This window comes from Anoplolepis gracilipes, chromosome 2, assembly GCF_047496725.1.
Source record: "Anoplolepis gracilipes chromosome 2, ASM4749672v1, whole genome shotgun sequence".
NCBI classification, from domain to species: domain Eukaryota; kingdom Metazoa; phylum Arthropoda; class Insecta; order Hymenoptera; family Formicidae; genus Anoplolepis; species Anoplolepis gracilipes.
This window is the reverse complement of record NC_132971.1, coordinates 11,729,564-11,750,053: the sequence shown is the minus strand read 5'-3', so window position 1 is coordinate 11,750,053 and position 20,490 is coordinate 11,729,564. Positions and strand designations below refer to the sequence as shown.

Sequence of the window (20,490 nt, the reverse complement as noted above, 5' to 3'; positions counted from 1 at the left end):
TATCTGATACAAGCTGAAGATTGCTCTTAAATCCGAATTGTTTTTACTAATCTAAAAAATTAACTTTGAAACATTATATAGTATAATTAATTTTGAAACATTTTAAGAATACAGTTTGTGATAATAATTTCAACTTTCTTATATTATCATATTCTGGGAAATCTTTGTTTTGTTATTTAAATTTATGTAAATGTAAATTTGTGTAAAGGAATAGAAAATATAAATATTACTTGAATACAAAATCATTCTTCATGTATTTCTTGCTTATTCAAAAATATAACGACATGTTCTGCTAATTCTCTATAAGCCTCTGCCTGTCTAGTCTTTGGAGCTGCCAAAACAATTGGTTTACCATTATCCGAACTTTCCGCGATGCTCTCGTGCATTGGTATCCTCTGTAAAATATCTACACCTGTGACAAATGATTCATATTATATCATCCACGTACATATATATTATATACTACAATATAAACATATAATATTATCATAATATTCTATTATGATAAAGAGAAAAATATATTTCTGATATAGATAACATTAATTGGAAAAAACGTATTTTGCTAATAATTATATATGATAAAAATTATCATAATAATAATTTATTACCAAGTTCTTTGGCTAATGATAATGTCACATTGCCAAAAACAGAAATTTCAGTCATGCATTTTGGGCACACAACGGTGCTCATATTTTCCACGATACCAGCAACAGGTATATCCAACTTTTTGAACATATTTGCACCTCTCCTGGTCACTTCCAGCGCAACCTTTTGCGGCGTTGTTACTAGCAACGCACCAGTAATAAAAAAATTCTGAATCAGAGAGAGATGTGTGTCTCCTGTCCCAGGAGGAGTGTCAATTATGAGATAATCGAGCGACCCCCATGCCACTTGATTCATCAACTTGTCCAATGCACTCATCACCATAAGCCCTCTCCAAACTACTGGTGATTTCTCGTCAATTAAAAATCCCATAGACATACTGCAAGGAAAATATAAAATTATAAATCATAGACTCATTTATCTGATCATTTGCAATATATTTAACAATTAATTACCATTTCACACCATAATTTACAAGAGGTTCCATGAAATTCTGTTTATTTATCATGGGTGACTCGTATATATTCATCATCAACGGTATAGATGGCCCAAAAACATCGGCATCTAATAATCCAATCGACTTTTTCGGTTCAATAATTTTTAAAGCTGTTGCTAAATTTACTGCGGTTGTTGATTTTCCAACACCACCTTTACCAGAGGCAACCAGCAAAATTTGTTTAACGCCTTTTATCTGCTTTCGCTTAGGAAGTCCACGTGCCATGATTTCTTTCTGTCTAGCTTCTATGATTTCTTGTCTAGTCTTGGTTGCATCAATCGTTGTGTTGTACTAAATAAACATGAAATAGAAATAATTAATCAAATCTTTGATAAAATAATTATAAACTTTAATTCTTTCTTTTTTTTTTTTTTTTTTTATTAAATCTCGTAATTTCAAAAGTCACTTTCTTTATCAAAGAATCTTAATTTTAATTGCTTATTAAAAATTCTTTTTCAAAAAAAGGTTAGGCATGAAGTTTCACGAGATTGCATGATTTTTAAACACTTCGTACATAGAATCTTATTAGAATTATTATACTCACTTTTTCATGCCGTTGCCAAAAATACTGAAGATGTTTCAAATATTTGCTTAAATGCGGAGATCTCGCAGAAATATTCAACATTTTCAAAAATTAATCTAATATAACCTCATGTATTCGAAATAATATAATCCATTATATATTACAAATATATATGTTAAAAATAAAACATTGACATTTAAATATTAATAGTATTGATATAAAACAGTCTGGTTCGTAAAAAAAAAAGTTTTTATCTTTCCGATTTTTTTTCTTTCATTATATGTAAATAATTTCGAAAGTAACTTCGAAAAATAGTCCGCGACGAGCGCGAATATATCGAGAGCTTCTATCTGTCAACGGTTGGAGGCGTTGACAGGCTGGCAGCTGTGCAGAAATGCGTGTAAGTAAATCATTCGATCGGCGAATTTTTAGATCACATTATTATATATATCATTCTCGAGTTTTGCCGCCACGCAATAATTCCACCTCCTCCATCTCTCTCGCTTTCTCGCAAAAACATGCATTTACATATATACATGATATAAGAAAAAAAAAATGCACCCATCACAGCATGCATAACCTAATTTTAATGGCGGTTTCCGAGACAAACTGCATGACAGTTGTGATAAGTCGTTGATTCTTTCGCGAAAAATTGCATATTCGCTTGCATCTGATTACATCCAGCAGAAGACGCACGCAATTAATGCGGATTTAAATTGCCGGATTAGGTTAGGATTGGGTGAGGGTAGGTTCCGCATTTTACGCGAGTTGTGCTTATTTGTACATACTTTTGGTACGCTAAAAAAAAAAATGGCGTTCACTTAATCAACTTTCTGCTGAACGCGAGTCGCGATCTGTTTTGATCGAGTTGTGCAGTTGTCGTTTGAAATCGATGATGATGAAACGTATGTTTGTTACGCTGTATTGCTTTATCTTTTTCCTAAATCTTTGTTTCGCAATGACGATCGTAGTCGAAAGTCTAGACGTAATATTTGATTAGAGGTTATAAAGGAAGAATTGATCTCAAAGTTTTCGATTATTAAAAAAAAAAATTGATGTTGGCTAAGTTAAATTCTGCTTTCTCCCCGAATAGAAGTATTAAAAACTGTGAATAAACTGTACAGGTGAAGGACGTCGCATTTGACAGCTCTGGGAAGACAGAATATGGGCCTAAAGGCAGCCGTTCAGGCTCTGAAGTAAGTATTTAATTGAATATAATCATCGAATACGAGATATTTTGCCAATTTGCGTTCCATCAATATGCGAAACATGTGCTTGACAGGAAAGCGGAACCACTGAAAGATAAAGTTCAACGCTGCAAGGATCTGCTGAATGACAATGACGCCTGGGTATGCCAGCAGCAGTTGCAGAAAATATATCAGCAGGTCCTCATACTGGATCTGGAATACGCCCTGGACAGGAAAGTCGAACAGGAACTGTGGAATCTTGGATTTAAAAACTATATAGCGACTCTGCAGTCGCAAGCCAAGGACAGGAAAAATCCCAAACGTGGTGAATCGCAGGCATTGCTCAGCTGGTGCTTAGAAGCAGCTAGCGGGTTTTATTTGACTTTGTTGCAAGAAATTTGCACTGTATTTGATTTGGATCTACCATTTAGAAGGTATGTCTTTGACAGAAGTATAATTTTTATATGTTGTATCTACATAATTTATATAAATTTATTATAATTAGTAAAAGTACCTTTGAATCAATTCTTACAGGAAAGGTTACGTATACGGGTGCACATCTCCATGGAAGGCTGTTGAAAAATTATCCCCACCTCACAAGTCGTCTTGTTTTTATGCTTGTCAATATTGTCTTGTACATTTGGGTGACATTGCACGATACAGAAATGAAAGCAAGCAAGCTGAAATGTTTTACAGACACGCTGTTTCGTTATCACCATCCAGCGGGCAGCCGTATAATCAATTGGCTCTCTTGGAAGCATCTCGAGGTGACAAATTGGGAACGGTGTTTCATTACGCACGTTCGGTAGCTGTCAAGCATCCTTTTCCTGTAGCCATGGCGAATCTCGCCACGACTCTGTCCTCCGCCTTGAACGACAAATCTTTCAATATTGACGGCAAGACCAAATTGAACTCTCAAGAATATATTGCTGTCTTTCTCAAATTGCACGGAATAATTCACAATTTTGGCGATTTGAAGCTGGCATGCTCGTATAGTAAACAGTTGACAGAAACATTAACCGCGTTGGTCGCAACCGAGAGCTTTAGTCCGTGGATGCTGATACAGATGTTGGTGATTAATCTATATGCTCTACAACACGCGACCGGAATTAGCACCGATAGCACAGAATCGTTCAAAAACGAGCACTTGACCAATGATGAAAGACTGGCCCGCGACTGTATACTGGACCTAATCGCAGGCACTCTGTCTGCTTTGCTGTTACCCGTCTATACGATAAAGAACTCTATCATCGAGTACTTTGCGTTGCCTTCTAGTAAGTATATCTCTAATGTATATATGTATGATAATTACAAAATGGCAAAACTTTTTTTTTTTTTACAGTAAAACTGTGCCTTGATTGGATCAACATAAAACCCACGGTTTTGGAGGAAATTGCTTTTACGTCAAGATTACAGATATGGCCCAGCCTCTGTGTGCTTTTGAATGCTTTGCAGAATTGTGTGGTGGATTTTAAGCATGACGAATGTAAGTAGTTGTGTGTGCACAATTATTTTTACTTGTGTATTTTTAATATCATTGATAAGTTTGAAAATAAGGTTTACATTTTAGTAAGAAATAATACTATAATAACTTTTTTATTATAATCTTTATATAAATTTACACTTTAACAAGAATATGATTTATTTTTGAGTATATAAAATATATATATTAATATTGCAAAAGATTCTCTTTTTATTCTCATTTTCTTTTTTTTTTTTCTTCATTTTTTCTTCTTTCCTCTTACTTTCTAAGATAAGAAAATAAGATAAGTTTTTAATGGCGTAATATGTAAAACACACATATAGATGCTGTAGTGCCACTGCCAGAAGATCGCGACCTTCAGGGTTTCTTACCATTGGAAAAGAGTTTCGAGAATCTTAGATTCACGAATACTGCGCTAGAAGGCGACATCGCGATGTTAAACAAATTACGGGCCGTACGCATTCTGCATCTGGGCCGTTGTCTCGCTCAAAATCAAATCAACGGAACTGCACCGATTTCAATTATAACAGAGGAAAAAACGGGCGACAGCAAATTCACGTCTACAAGCAATGGCGCTGGACCCAGCAATGAATTAATGAAGGAACTCGAGGAACTTAGCCTGAATAAGGAATTGAAACAATTGAACAACACTTCGATGAGCCCGGTATTATCCGAAGCAGCCAGTAGCAAGAGTTCTGTCGAAACCGACGTCGAGATTTCTGCTGATAAGAAGATATTTCAAGGCATCCTTAAGCCTCAAGGTTCCTTAGAACGGAACCGAGACTCCATAACTAGCGTTGTAGAAACGAGCGGCGTCGAGACGTGTTCTCTTCCGTGTGCGAGAAAGCCGCGGCAAAATATAGCGATGCAGGCGATTATGCGTCGCGCGGAGACCGAGCAGAAGCAGGTGACGTTCAAGAATGTGTCGCCCGTGATCGTCGAGGAAGAGAACGATAAAAAGGCGAAGGCAACGGTTATTCCACCGATCAGTACTTCCATAATGAATAAATCAACACCGATTCTTGAGATGCCTAAAGTTAACGAAGCTGCCAATGCAAACAACAGTCTTGTTGGCGCTTCGAATCGCCTGTCAACGATGCCGCTCGCTCCATCCGTCGGTTTGCAAGGCCAGGCCGTGTTGGTTCAAGGTCAGCAAAGACCTGTTAAGTTGCCACCCAACATCCCTATGCCTCCTCAATTGGTAGTGGTCAAGGAACAACAGGCTCAACAAATTACTCAACAAATGCTCCCGCAATTGCATACCAGTGGTATACCAGCGGCACAGTGTGGAAGTCAACAGACCTCGACATTGGGATCGGTTTGCTATTCGAATCAATCATTCAACGCGCAGAATCCACAATTCGCCAACAACTTTATGAACCGACCGCCGAACGCACCGCATTATCAGATACAAGGACAGCTTAATAACGGACAACCGATTTCAGCGATATCGCAGGGCATCAACGGGATACAACATCATTCGATTAATCAGAGTAGACCGTTACATCAGAGGATGCCTCAGAACGTGAGTCATAGTCCCGCGCAGTTGTTGCAGCAAAACTTGCGATTAGGTTCGCCTGCTCAGCCAAGTATATTGCCGCAAAATATAAATCTACCGGCGAATAACATCGGGTTACATGCGGGCATAAAAGTGGAGCAACAAAATCACGCCATTGGATTACAACAGCAACAGCAGAATTTAATGCAGAGCAATTCTAGATCGAATAACATGCATAATCAGTTGAATATGAACGGCGGTTCAGATATGGCGACGATGATATCGACATTGTCCGTGTACGAGAAAGATCCTCAGCAACAACCGAGTTTAACAACACTGATCAATTCGCAGAGTCCAACGAGCGGATCTAACTTTCAGCTTAATTTTAATCAGAACCACTTTAGTCAAAGTCAAACCTTCGTCGGTCAGGGCTCGTTGTCGCAAAATCAGCCATCGCCGTCGTTTTATAAAAATAATTCCGACGCAATGGACTTTCAATTCCCAAATCAGAATAAGATAGTGAACAAGACTCAACAACCGCAGCAACAACCAGTGACGAATAATTATAACATGTTCTGCAATTACGAACCGACAGAGCACTTCAACTTGTGGAGGGACAGCCGACCGCCTCAACCGCCGATCACCTGGTGGGGTTCGGCTGGTAATACCGCAGCTGCACAGATGCACATGAAGGATTCTACTGTTAACGATAATACATTCTCAAACTGGAGCGATGATTCGTCTGCCCTCGGAAATATGGCAAGTAGGATGCCACTGACGCCTGGTAAAAATTACCAGCAACAACAAAACGGGCAGCACAGCAGACATCTTATGGCGGGAAATAATTTCGATTCTAGAGTGTTTGAAGTAAGTACTGTCATTTTGTCAGATAATAATTTAATAATTACATTATAAGAAAATATGAAGAAATAAACTCTTAATCTTTCATGTAGTGTTTATTCAACATTAAAAAAATTGAGATTTATTTAATATCAAGATTATTTACAGTAATTTACTTTATATTATATTGCATTTTACTGAAATTTATAAATCTTATACTATTTTTATAACTAAATATTATAATAACATATTTATGATATTTCTAGCTCGAGCAGAAGTCATCGCAACCTGTGAGTACTGGCAATACTTATTCCTTGTTCAGTAGCAACACATGGAGCACCGTTAATACGCCACTCAATACGAATTCGACCGGTCAAGACCAGATGAAGGCACGACTTCATCAGCAGTCTCTATGGTCTGGACCGGGTCCTTCCCCATTAGAGCGGCTTCTCGAGCAGCAGAAGTCGCTGCGCGAGGGCGGGACCACTTGAAGGGACACGAAATCCGTTAAAAGAAGGCCAAGCAGTGTAATTTCGCATTTAGCGTATGCTGATTTACCTAATCACACAAGTGTATACGCGGCGGCGAAAACTCACTTAATTATTCGATGGGAGAAACGCGCAAAATTCTCAAAAGATATGTAGAAAGAGTGGATACTGAGCTCAACCATAAGATGCAGCCTGTTATCCTCGTGGCATTATGATATGCGCAGAGGTAATATAATCTTCATTTATTTTGTAATTGCATGCGAGAGATATGCAAGATACATTGCGTGATTTTTCGGATTTCTTGCAAGTTAAAAAAAGCAAGATGATAGATGGGCAACGAGAGATGATTCATTAAATTGTATGGGAATAAATAGGCAAGAAACAAAGGGAAAAAAATTATTAGAAGTGTAAAAGATGCAGTAGTTCTTAACATACATTAAATTAGTAGACAGGAAATAAATAAAAACGTAGATATTAATTACAAACGAGAGGCACGTGAATTTTGTTTTGCTGATGTATTTAGAAAATTCGCAATAAACATAAATGATTTATCAAAATCACCTACGTTATATCAACGTTGTATGTAGTTTTGTTATTGTAATTTTGCAATCCAACTCGAATGCTAAGATCCTGTATTTAAAAATTAGACAGATAAATTATAATAATGTTGTTTAAATATTTCACTTTTAATGTAATAACTTTATTTCACATTATATGAAAATATTCCATATGAACAAGTTTTCTTTCTGTAATACTATATGTAAGTGATCACATATACGTCGTAATTACATAATACATACACATTGCGAAATGTCCCTTCGTTTTGTCATACAAGTTCTTAAAATTCTCATTTTAGATCAATACTTTTGATATTGTTCTATTTCACAGAGTATAGGAAGTGTAGTAAGAGCAAAAAAAATGAGATTTTTTTTTTTTCTTGTATCTTTTTCAAGACAAAAGTGCTTAATTGTAGTTTTGTGATAAAATAAATTAAAAACGTTTGATGAAAAGTTGTCACATTAACTGCATATGATTGCATCTGTTTCTGCAATCTAAAAATCTCAAGTTCTCTAATTTACTAATTAGACAGTACTGTGTCAGACTAAATTCTAAATTTACATACTTATTTCAATGAATTCTTATTACATTGAGTCATAAAATAATGTTACGAATTATTAACATGTTATGAACGATGAAAAATCTGTTTTATATTAAATAATTAAACAAAAGTCTTAAATATTTATATATTAGAATCTTACGTTAAAATCAATAAATGAAGTTACATTTAATCTTCATCTCTTTATATATAGGGAGATTCATCATGTTCAGCATGCATTTTTTAAAATCATAATTATTGCTTCTTCAATTAAATGTCTTCCAATAATTGCATTCCGTTATCTTGGATGGTGATTGAATTATCATGAAAATAATTGATTCTACGCTTTATCGTAATGTTACAATGAAAAAAGTTTTTATCATCTACTATGTGTCTGCGCATTTTGTTCTCCTGTACATGCAGACAATCGTTGGAAATAGAGTCCATCCTTACTCTACACGATTTTACCTGTTGGAAAGAGTGTGAGTTTATATATATATATATATATTTTTTTTTAAAGAAAAGAAACAGAACGTTGAAAACAATTCTTTTGCAAAAAGTTGATAATTTTTTATGAAATAATTAATGTGATTTTGTCTGAAAAAATAAAAAATGAGCATTCTTTTATATGAAAATTATATCATATAAATAAGTGTAAATATAGTCTTACCGGACCAGTATAAAAGGTATTAAATGTCCCAACTGCCTCAAATGTGTAAACAAACTGTTTGCTCACAGTGATACAATTGACTATTTGTACGAAAGCTATTAGGTCACCTACATGATTTAAAGTGACATTTAAGAAAAAAAGGCCCATCTCTTTGATATGAAAAGCGAAATCATAATCCCGATTCAAGACATATTCTAAGCTCCACTTTTCCTTAAATATAGCATCTCTTGTGCTGAACTGTAATTATATTTAATCAAAATCCAAACAAGTAAACATAATTATCTTAAATCAATTTGACATTAATTAAATTTAAGACATTTATAATATTGTGTGTTCCAATTTCACTGACTGATACAATCCATAAATTCTACTGAGCAATACCTCATAGAATACATCTTTATGATGATATCTTAAGTGGCCGATCATTCTTCCATGTGGTAATTCTACTGTACAGGAACCAATTCGACATGGATACACTCCTTTCCCTACTCTAGGTGCCAGATTTACTATTGGCCTTTGTAGTTCACTTCTTGAAGAAAAATGTCCAATTTGATTCATAGGTTCAGTTTGACAAGCAGAAGATGTGGAAGGCATACAAACAGCCTCGGTTTGAGTAGCCACACATACTTTATTATGTAAGATTCTTCTATTGAGCGCATGATATGGATGCAGTAATGACAACTGGAAATGGTGTTAGTACTTTGTTTAAAATTATATCATTTATTAATTAGTCATTTTTCATTTTATCAAAAAGTAATTTTCATTACTCTCATACATTTTATTACTTGTATTACTATATTAATTATGAGAATAATGAGGATTAAAATACCTTAATGTCGAGCAATAGAGCTGACAGTTGTTCCACTACCAAATTTCTTGTAACAATAAAGGAGGATTTGCATATAGGACATATTTGCAGCTTGAGTCTACATGGATTACATATGTGGTGTCCATTTACACATTGAACTTTATGACCTTGCGATATATCTAAGCATACAGGACATTGCAGCAATTCCTCTAATGCATCACACCACTGAAGTAATTAGAATTATGAAAAAATTATGTATTTTGCAGTACAATTATTTGTAAAATATTTACTTTTTCATCTATATATGTGTATATACACACACACACACACACACACACACACACACACACACACACACACACACACACACACACACACACATACACACATACACACAACTTAATATCATTATATGATATATATTATTCGAAAAATATTTATTTTGAATAACATATTAAATGATGTAATTATTAATAATTTAACGATTTAATTAGAACATATTGAAGAACAATCGTGATATAACGACAATAATGACCTAATGCGAAAAAAAATCTTACTAAAGAAGAAAACACTTTACTAAAAAGTATAAAAAAACATCTTTTACTAAAGAGTATACACAATACTTTATATAATATTTTACCATAACACGAATTTCTTCTACCATTATGTTTCAGCTCGATTTCGAATTAAAAGTACAAAGGTATACAAAACGTTGTTTCAAACACACAAATGCGATTTGGACTCGCTATATAGAATTATTCTTTATCTTGTGTGGAATTCCCCGTTTTTCCGTTTCTCTCTTCCACCGTTTGCTTCGTTGTTCAGTTGTCACAAATCAAATACATAAAACTAGACAAGTTTTTAAAAGCAAAAATTAAGGCCGGGTCTACAATAACTGTAGTAAAAGCCTTAAGTCGTAAAAAATGAACCAATTATATTTATTATTCTTCTCTAAAGTCAATTGTAATTGGTTAATTCTTACAGCTTAAGGCTTATTACACCTATTGTAGAGTCGGGCATCACAACTTAACAAGACTTAAATTTGATTGGTCAATTTTTCGAGTCTGGTGTACATTAAATATACATAATCAAAGAGAAGAATGAGAGGGGTCATGCCCCCGTTTTTTAGGGAACGCTTTTTCTCCGCTGTACAGTGGCGCTAACTGGATCCACAATTGAATTTTTGGAACTACATGGCTGAATCCACTTTACAGTGCCACGGTAAAACGACCGATTGGTTCGAGTCCGTGCTAGATCCATAAATTGTGGTTCGTATCTGTGCTAGATCCATAACTGTGGATCTCAAAAGTACGAAACATATACATTCAATAATATTTTATTACATATTATTAATTGCAACTGCGTGTGATCTTTTTTCACTTTAACATATAATATGAAGTAATATATATATATGTATATATATATATATATATATATATATATATATATATATATATATGTGTATATGTATATGTATATATATGTACAATATATGTATAAAAAATGTTCATTTTATTTCACATAAAATTTAATGTTTTAATGATTTCAATGAAAGTATTTGGTAAATATTCACATAAGGTCACCCCTTTCAGAAGTCAATGATTTTGACATATGTTGTCAAGATCATCATTCTCAGTAACGCTTAAAAGGTTTTAGCCGTCGCTCGTTGTTTACTAAAAAGTTACATACAAAAATTGTTAAAAATTGACGTTTTTTCCAAATATTTTATCAAATACTGGAAATTTAAAAAAATGTTTCAAATAAAAGTTGTAAGTCTCTTCAAAATACACGTTTTATATCCTATCCATTTTTATTATACGAGTGATAGTTTTCGAGAAAAACAAAAATAAGACTACAAACCTCATACAATATTAATTATAATATCATATATAATCTAGTCGCACTGTATCCGCATATATATATATATATATATATATGTATGTATGTATGTATATATATATAGTATAAATTTAAGTTTAACGATCGATAAGCATAAGTACAGAGCTGATGTTTTGCATAATATAAATTAATTGTATTATGATGATATTATTGATTAAGTTTCCTATTTTTGAAATTGCTAATAAACGATAAGTAATCGTCAACTAATTTTTCAAACACAAAATGTTTTCATTATTGTTTGATATATTTGCAATCTCTTTCATCTTCATTTTCCAACATTGCAAATAAAATGACGTAAAAAGTAGCAAGGATAAATTATATGGAACATAAGGTATGGCAAGCGAATACAGTAAAGATTGATGTTCAGTGAAGGTTAAATATTTGTTCTTAATAATTTTTCGTAGACGTTTCATATTACCTATGCTACATACAATATGAAGAGCATTGCATGAAATATACAAAGCGCACTTTATTTATGATTATTATGATTGATTGATTTATGTATGATATGTATAAGGATTTTACACGACGCTCGTTTATTAATGTTCCTATAGCCAATCAGCTATACAGTTTTGAGATGCAAATATTGCTTAGGACGTTACAAAACTCCTTAAGAATGTTACATGTATCGAGAGGTATCGTAACACGTATCGTCACGAATATATTTTATTAGAATAAAGAAAATATATATTTTAATAGATTTTCAATGTTTCAAAGTTTCTTTATTTTACATCGAAAATTTAAGTAACATTTGCTGCATTTTAATTGCTTTTATACTTGTATAACAATAAATGTTGTAAGTGGATATAAAAATTATAAAGATGCGATGAGAACATAATGGTTGAACTATTTCGTTACTATTAATTATTCAGTTGAACTAGTATTAGATTTGCATCTTAATTTTTTGTTCATTTCAATTGTAATATTACTTTTTTTGTTTTGCAAATTTTTTAAAACATCTCATTTTTCAAAACATTAATGTTTCGATATGTGTAAGATATCTTTTTTTCATTAAAATAATCAGCCTTGCAACGCTTAATGATTATCTTTAGCTATAGAACTTTCCTTTTGCATTAATATAATTATGTTTTTATTTATGAGCTAAAATTTATTATACATATTAAGGTTCCATTGGAAAATCTGATTATCGATTATTAAGTATCATAATTAGATCGAGCATTTAACCTAAAAAAATGTATCAGTTATTTTAGCATTATTAATAATTTTATTTACTCTATAACCGTAAAGAAATGCTGTTAAGCCAACAAACAATCAAACTGTCCATTTAGAGTTGAATTCTATGTACAAATTTGTACGTGTGCATGTACGTATGTATTATATATTAAATTTATAAGCATATTTTAATTGCTAGACAAAGAATAAAAAATTGCTATGTAATAAACAGAGCTATTTAATTAAGATATCGCACACTTTATCATAAACTAGGAATTAATTTGAAAAATCTGTCTCACGCATAAACATCTTATTTTTATAATAATTTGGATCTATATAGTCTTTGAATATTAATTACAATGTCATTTTATTATAATGACGTCTGTATATTATTTTATTTTATTTTATTGTATTTTTTTCGTTGTGGCGATTCTATCTATCTTATCTCCAAATATTTTACGCGTCATCGATAAATCAATTTTACTTCGATATATTGTAATAATGTACTCTGCCTTACTAAAGCATTTAGAATTATATTTTATTATTTTCTGTACTATTTTAATTTAAAATTTAATATTTTTTATTGTGAAGACTATCTATCTCTTCTCCAAATTTTTGACGCGTCATCGATAAATCAATTTTACTTCGATATATTGTAATAATGTACTCTGCCTTACTAAAGCACGCAAAATTATATTTTATTATTTTCTGCACTATTGCTTTTAATAAATAGTGAATTAATTTTTTCTATTCCTCTTTCTTCTTCCTTTAACCCTCCATTGTCTACACACTTATTTTGAGGGGTGACAGTGGAGGGTTAGGAGGAATAAAGAGAAGAATAGGAAGAATAAATAAAATAATACTAATTTGTTTTATTCTAGTTTTGTTCTATATAGTCTTTGAATATTTATTACAATGTCATTTTATTATAATGATATCTGTAAATTATTTTATCTTATTTCCTAAATTTCTTTATTTATTCTGTGTTTATTTTCGCTAATCGCATAAACCTATAATTAGGCAGATTATACATTTGAAATACATTTTGTTTTATACTTATTTAAGACACGTTGTTGAATTCCGCAATTAGAAACTTTATTAATTACTGTTAATTAATGCCGATTATGCAATTGACATACTCGTGCACGATTACTAATACGTGTTTTCTAATCTTCTCGAAAGTTCGATTTTTATTAATAAAAGATGTTATATAAATATTTTATTAATAAAAATTGAACTTTCGAGGAGATTAGAAGACACATATTATTAATCGCGTACGAGTATGTCAATTGCATAATCGGCATTAATTAACAGTAATTAATAAAGCTTCTTTTCCCGAAATTAATATATCAAACGTTCTGCTTTTATAATTGTAAATTCAAAGCGACAAATAGATGAATTAAATGACTCAATTGATGATATATAAACTTATATATATTGTATGTACAATGAATAGCGCGCGCTTGTGGTTTTCTAGTGATATAAAAAGAATATCATTCGATAAAGAAATAGTAATTTTAAAAAAACTATAATGTTAAAGACTTATAAGCTTGCCAGAGAAAGTTGATAATATATGTCTCTATAAAACTATTTAACGAGCAATTGATTATTCTTACAAATGTGGACCCGATGTCTGCTGACTAATTAGCTGAGAAATCATTCAATGAAGAAAACAAATGTAAATTGCGGAATTGAACTTTTTCATTCTTTACATAGGCGACCTATGTAAAGAATGAAAAAGTTCAATTCCGCAATTTACATTTGTTTTCTTCATTGAATGATTTCTCAGCTAATTAGTCAGCAGATATCGGGTCCACATTTGTAAGAATAATCAATTGCGGAATTGAACTTTTTCATTCTTTACAAAGGCGACCTATGTAAAGAATGAAAAAGTTCAATTCCGCAATTTACATTTGTTTTCTTCATTGAATGATTTCTCAGCTAATTAGTCAGCAGATATCGGGTCCACATTTGTAAGAATAATCAATTGCTCGTTAAATAGTTTTATAGACATATATTATCAACTTTCTCTGGCAAGCTTATAAGTCTTTAACATTATAGTTTTTTTAAAATTACTATTTCTTTATCGAATGATATTCTTTTTATATCACTAGAAAACCACAAGCGCGCGCTATTCATTGTACATACAATATATATAAGTTTATATATCATCAATTGAGTCATTTAATTCATCTATTTGTCGCTTTGAATTTACAATTATAAAAGCAGAACGTTTGATATATTAATTTCGGGAAAAGAAGCTTTATTAATTACTGTTAATTAATGCCGATTATGCAATTGACATACTCGTACGCGATTAATAATGTGTCTTCTAATCTCCTCGAAAGTTCAATTTTTATTAATAAAATATTTTACATAAATATCGGCAATGTACTTCAGGAGCAGTAATGTATTTTAAAACGCTCGAAAATTCGCTTCTGAGTTATTAGGAGAACATATTTCGCATTTTACCGCGGGATGAATGAGCATACTCGACCTTGTCTTTGACGTCACGCATTCCATAGTAAGAGGTAAGAGAGGGGAGACCACGGCGTACGCGACTCGTGACAGCGGTGAGTCATTCATTTCGACTTGGGCGGACGTAGTGTGCGCACGTGTTTTTACTCCGACGTCTGCGCCGGCATGTTGCGTCTCGCATTCGGTCACCTCGAGGTCGAGCGCGCCGTGTACAAGTTTCTCGCGACGATAATACGTAATAATAATACGAATAATATGTAATAATATTACGATTAATCTTAACGTGTTAAAGTACGTCTAAAATGACTCCGAAATAAAATAATTCGACCTTAGTGACATATAGAGCGCTATTGTTTTTGACACTTGTCTCGATTTCGTCGCGATCGCGATCGTGTTTTCGTTCATTTATTCTGATTTTAATCTTTCTTTCGTACGCATTGAATATAAAATTTGATGAGTACATAATAATAATTTGATGAGTATATATAATAATAAATTCTTGAATATTAATTATTTTAAGCGCTGCTATAATTTATATTTTATATTTGTATGTTACAGACAACGTATAGATTCAATATCAACAACTCCGCTGTTACACATCAGTGTCGGTGAGTGATAAAAAGCTTTTATTATATTTTAAAGCAACGGATTTGTAGATGTAGATTAATAGACTTGTAGATAAAGATGTAGATTGTAGATAAATTCGTTGCTTTAACCCTTAGACGGCGGAATGCATGCATGCCGTACTCTGGGTCAATTTTAAATTATAAAAAAATTTCTTTTTGTACGTATTCCAAGAGAAAATTTTATATTACATTTTTTATTTACTTTTTTTTTAACTTTTGTTAAAATAGATATACCATTTGTATATTAAAATTGAAAGAAAAAGAAAAACATTTAAAAAAATAAAAATATATGATTTATTCCAGTTTTATGCAAGACATACATGAAATATTTATTTTAATTATATATATTAAATTTTTATAAAACAATTTTAAAGATACAAATGTTTAATGACCCGCCGACAAAGGGATTGATATGCATGCTAATATATTTTACGTACACCGAAAAAATTATATTCTCAGCTTAAGAATATTTTATTTAACTTTATAATATATTTCTTTAAAATAAACACTAAGAAGATCTTCTTACAATTAGTTTAAGAGAGAAATCGTACAAAGAGTACTTTCAGATATTCTTAGCAAGTAAGAATATATATACTGAATAGAATATTTTCTTATCATCTTATATTATTTAATATTTGAGATTATGAATCCCAATAACAAAAAAAAGCAATTTTACAAATGGACATTTGCTATTTATTAAAATTTTGACAAGTTAAATATACATTATATATTAATATATACAATAGTTTTAATTTCATTATAAATTAGGTGTTTTAAAATATATCACGGTAAAAAATTATTCTTATTTATTAAGAATATTTATTAAGAAGGCTTATAAAGTCTACATTTTGAGTACAATTTTTTCGGTATATACATGATTATATTTGTTATATATCTTTTGCAACTTTCGACGACTAATGATACATATTTACAAAACGATTGTATTATAATATCATACGATCCTAAATAAATATAAGTCGTCTTATTTGCCGGTGATAATTATTACCGGCAGTAGAAGAAGTTGTTTTTCTTCCTCAATTCTTGGCTCGTAGAAATCGAGTCAGAATGAATAGCCAGGAGCAACAAAAGGTAGGTCCAACTGGCTGAAAATACGTGGTCAATTCTAGCCACAATGCGTAAAAAGTATGTAATCGCAAATTTCCAACAGGACTTCCCAAATCTTGTTTTATCGGATTTTTGCTGATGTAGCTAGTAGAATTAGGGCTATTAAGACAATTAAAAAAAACAAAATTTAATAAAAGAAAAATTATAGCTATTATAAAATTAAATTTATTTGTAAGGAAAAAAATATAAATATAAGATAATATAAAATTGTAAAAATATAAAAATTTAATATTTTTTTGAATAAAATAAAAAATTAATTAAATATAAATTACATATAAAAACTGTAAAAACAACTATTAAAACATTATTAGGTAAAAATTAAAATTATATTTATAATAAAATTTAGTTTAATTATGAAAAACGTAAAAAAATGTAACTTATTTATTGTACATGTAACTTATTGTATGTACGTATATAATATGTATATTATATCCATATCTTTTATATTAAGATGTATATTATACAGGTATAACATTGTATTTATGGTATGTTATATATTATATTGCATAAGATTATATGAACATTAAATATGAATTTTAAATATTATATTATATTATTAAAATAGTACAAGATATTATTGCGTAAGAGATAGATTTAAGTTGCGTTATATTATATGAATTATATTTATTATATACTTATTGTAAAAAGTAAAATTACACGAAATGGAAGAACACATACAATAACATAAAATTCCATTAAAATTCTAGGTTTTCTTAATTGAGAGAGACGTATCGATAAATTTATTAATAATTCGATCTTTTGGTCGTGATATAGACTATATCAATTACGTTTTAAAAATTTCTAATAAATTATATAGGTCAATTTCGGATATTTCGTATAATTCTATGTAATAAAATTATTTTGAATTAAAAATTAAAATTATATTTTATATTAAATTTTGTATACACCTGCGCTAGCTCCTAATTGCCTTTCTCGGTGACGTTTTAATTAAATTTTGTAAAATATATTTGTAATATAATTAATTCTCTATATGTAACATTGAATTAATTATATATAATATGTATTTTGTACATTTTACAATGTATTTTATACATTTTGTAATATATCTTATATTAAATTTTATATCATATTCATTCGTTGCGAATACATTATCTTATTTCGGTATGGCGTTTCTAATTTCCTGAACTGAATAATTTATGCAGACTCGATCGATAGCTAATCAATCTTTTCGATTTTTGATCGAATAGAGAATTCGAATTTCGTTTACCGCGGAACATCTCGCAATATCTTATTGACTTTCTGATTTCTTTCTTTTCGCATCCTTCTAGCATTCTCATCACATATCCTTCTGGCTATGTCTTATCTTTAATTTTTAATAAGGCATCAAAATTAATTAACCGAGATTATTGTTGCAAGAGACACTTATATAACTATATATATGATATATAAATGCATATTTATAATATATAATTTTATTTTATTTAATTACTGTAATTCTATTCATCAGTTGACTCATTTAATTCATCTATTTGTCGCTTTGAATTTACAATTATAAAAGCCGAACGTTTGATATATTAATTTCGGGAAAAGAAGCTTTATTAATTACTGACGCGTCAAAAATTTGGAGAGCAGATAGATAGAATCTCCACAACGAAAAAAATACAATAAAATAAAATAAAATAATATACAGACGCCATTATAATAAAATGACATTGTAATAAATATTCAAAGCTAAAGTAATAGCTCTATACAATTTTTAAAAATAACAATATAAAATAGGTATAATAGGAGCAAAATAAATTAATCTCTGTTAAAGACAAGTTCTTGTTAAAAATATAAATATAATTAAATCGGAACGAAATTAAATGAGTAACATTGTCGCATTAATATAGTCAAAATAAGTATCAATGTCACGTTCATATAAATGAATAACCAGAAATATAAAAATATAAACAGAAATAATAATAGTGGCGGACGTTTCGACCCAATAATTCAGGTCATCTTCAGCGCAAGAATTAACAAAGATATTACATGGTTATATAAAAAAAACGGATGTTATAAAAAGACCGAAAGTTAAATATAATTTCCGCAAAAAAAGAAGGACGTATAATGCAGATGATTGGTGACTGCTCATAATATGTCAAGTTAGAGACGCAACGAACATATGTTGGCGAGAATGTAACCGTGGACAACATATTTACTCTTTGATAATGTAATTGGTCTTCTCTAGTTCGATAATTAGAGAGATCAATTATTCAAAAGGAATTGTCAAATTTCTGGAAATAAAGATTTTTTGAGAGTCAGTTGTTAAAATGAATTGAGATAATGTTAGAGAATTTTTGACGTTCCAATAATTAATTACGTCAATCGGTTAGTGTATAAATATTAGACACTAAAAAAATCCTTTAAATCTTATAAAACGCTGCAGTTGAGGTGGCAACACAGTTTTTTAAACGTATGTAAAACGAACTCCCTGTCCGTGCTAGATCCACAATTGTAGATCTCAAAAGTATATATGAAACATATATTATAGATTTATATACATTTAACGCGCTTTAACGCGATTGCGAAACATAATTCGTAAAGAACTTTAAAGCAGCCTTATTATTACTTGCTGTGTATGATCTTATTTTCTTGTTACATTTATTATAATAAACAAACATAAAACGAAAATTACGTCAATTGTTATTCTTAAAAAAAATTAATTTGTTAAATAAAATTTTAATATTTATTATAAAAATAATTAATTATATTATATATAGAAAAATAAAATGTTTTATATATATGGTGTGTGTTTATTATAGATTATTCTATATAATTTATTTGGTTAAAACATGAATTTTGATCTCAGTTTAATTTATGAAAAAATATTTGAATAAATGTCTATAAACTGACATAAAAATTTAATCAATGTTCGTTTAAAATAACTTACTATTTTATCGCATTGCGTTTTAAATCATAATATACGCCATATTCGACACAATATAAAGAGTCCTTTACTTTAAAAAGAAGACATTAATTATATATATTAATTATATGTATACTTAATAATATATTTTACTAGAAAAAAGTTAGAAAAGTGGTAAAACCGTCGAAAGAACCATTATTCCAACTGTTTCGGTTTTCTTTATTTGTCCAGAAATTAAAATTAGAATTGAAACAGTTGTTAAATATTTTATTAAATCAAAATCAAACCATAATTTTGTTTAGGTTGTTTCTCTATTATTAATATTTCAATAATACATAGCGTAAAAAAATAAATGGCATACGTGTATAATATAACATTCTATTAAATATAAAAGTCAGATTATATACATATATTTATTTATTCTTACAAGGAGGAGAGGAATTATACAATAACTTACAGCAATATTTTAACTCGGTACATATATACAAATTCATATCGAAATGAATGAATAATGATTAAAGTATTTATAAATACTTTCCTTCAATTTATATAAGCGTCGCAGAAGATAAATTTTATTTATCAAATAAATAGATATATATATATATATATATACATACATATATATATA

The 20,490-nt window shown here is 30.4% G+C and overlaps 3 protein-coding genes across 5 annotated transcripts; 1 reads left to right on the top strand and 2 right to left on the bottom strand.

The window, feature by feature from the left end:
• Positions 1 to 230: 230 nt before the first annotated feature.
• LOC140662762 (iron-sulfur cluster transfer protein NUBPL) lies at positions 231 to 2,015 on the bottom strand. 2 transcript variants are annotated; one of them, XM_072886392.1, is made up of 4 exons: positions 1,644 to 2,015; positions 1,059 to 1,390; positions 609 to 982; positions 231 to 395 (listed from the first exon to the last, which is right to left on the bottom strand). In XM_072886392.1, exons 1-4 carry the CDS (start codon positions 1,722 to 1,724, stop codon positions 355 to 357), a joined length of 828 nt encoding a protein of 275 aa, XP_072742493.1. In that variant the 5' UTR covers positions 1,725 to 2,015; the 3' UTR covers positions 231 to 354. The 2 variants fall into 2 exon arrangements, with proteins under 2 accessions (XP_072742493.1, XP_072742492.1); XM_072886391.1 differs by having other exon boundaries at positions 231 to 412; positions 1,644 to 2,011.
• Positions 1,975 to 7,693, top strand: LOC140662758 (uncharacterized). 2 transcript variants are annotated; one of them, XM_072886384.1, is made up of 7 exons: positions 1,975 to 2,022; positions 2,747 to 2,818; positions 2,905 to 3,243; positions 3,344 to 4,083; positions 4,152 to 4,295; positions 4,616 to 6,657; positions 6,897 to 7,693. In XM_072886384.1, the coding sequence occupies exons 2-7, from the start codon at positions 2,787 to 2,789 to the stop codon at positions 7,119 to 7,121; spliced, it is 3,522 nt and encodes a 1,173-aa protein (XP_072742485.1). In that variant the 5' UTR covers positions 1,975 to 2,022; positions 2,747 to 2,786; the 3' UTR covers positions 7,122 to 7,693. The 2 variants fall into 2 exon arrangements, with proteins under 2 accessions (XP_072742485.1, XP_072742484.1); XM_072886383.1 differs by lacking the exon at positions 1,975 to 2,022 and adding an exon at positions 2,377 to 2,527.
• Positions 7,694 to 7,796: 103 nt separating this feature from the next.
• Positions 7,797 to 10,577, bottom strand: LOC140662761 (uncharacterized). The gene is made up of 5 exons (XM_072886390.1): positions 10,333 to 10,577; positions 9,714 to 9,917; positions 9,266 to 9,565; positions 8,885 to 9,121; positions 7,797 to 8,682 (listed from the first exon to the last, which is right to left on the bottom strand). Exons 1-5 carry the CDS (start codon positions 10,354 to 10,356, stop codon positions 8,485 to 8,487), a joined length of 963 nt encoding a protein of 320 aa, XP_072742491.1. The 5' UTR covers positions 10,357 to 10,577; the 3' UTR covers positions 7,797 to 8,484.
• Between the last annotated feature and the right edge of the window lie 9,913 nt (positions 10,578 to 20,490).

Bases quoted from the DNA above. Each gene is read 5' to 3' on its own strand.
- LOC140662761 (XM_072886390.1), bottom strand. From the start codon at position 10,356: ATGGTAGAAGAAATTCGTGTTATG. The intron at 9,918-10,332 runs GTAAAATATTAT...TAATTACTTCAG, and splicing joins TAGAAGAAATTCGTGTTATG to TGGTGTGATGCATTAGAGGA. The intron at 8,683-8,884 runs GTAAGACTATAT...TCTTTCCAACAG, and splicing joins ATACCTTTTATACTGGTCCG to GTAAAATCGTGTAGAGTAAG.
- LOC140662758 (XM_072886384.1), top strand. From the start codon at position 2,787: ATGGGCCTAAAGGCAGCCGTTCAGGCTCTGAA. The intron at 3,244-3,343 runs GTATGTCTTTGA...CAATTCTTACAG, and splicing joins TTGGATCTACCATTTAGAAG to GAAAGGTTACGTATACGGGT. The intron at 4,084-4,151 runs GTAAGTATATCT...TTTTTTTTACAG, and splicing joins GTACTTTGCGTTGCCTTCTA to TAAAACTGTGCCTTGATTGG.
- LOC140662762 (XM_072886391.1), bottom strand. From the start codon at position 1,724: ATGTTGAATATTTCTGCGAGATCTCCGCATTTAAGCAAATATTTGAAA. The intron at 983-1,058 runs GTAATTAATTGT...TTTTCCTTGCAG, and splicing joins GTAAATTATGGTGTGAAATG to TATGTCTATGGGATTTTTAA. The intron at 413-608 runs GTAATAAATTAT...CATTTGTCACAG, and splicing joins ATCATTAGCCAAAGAACTTG to GTGTAGATATTTTACAGAGG.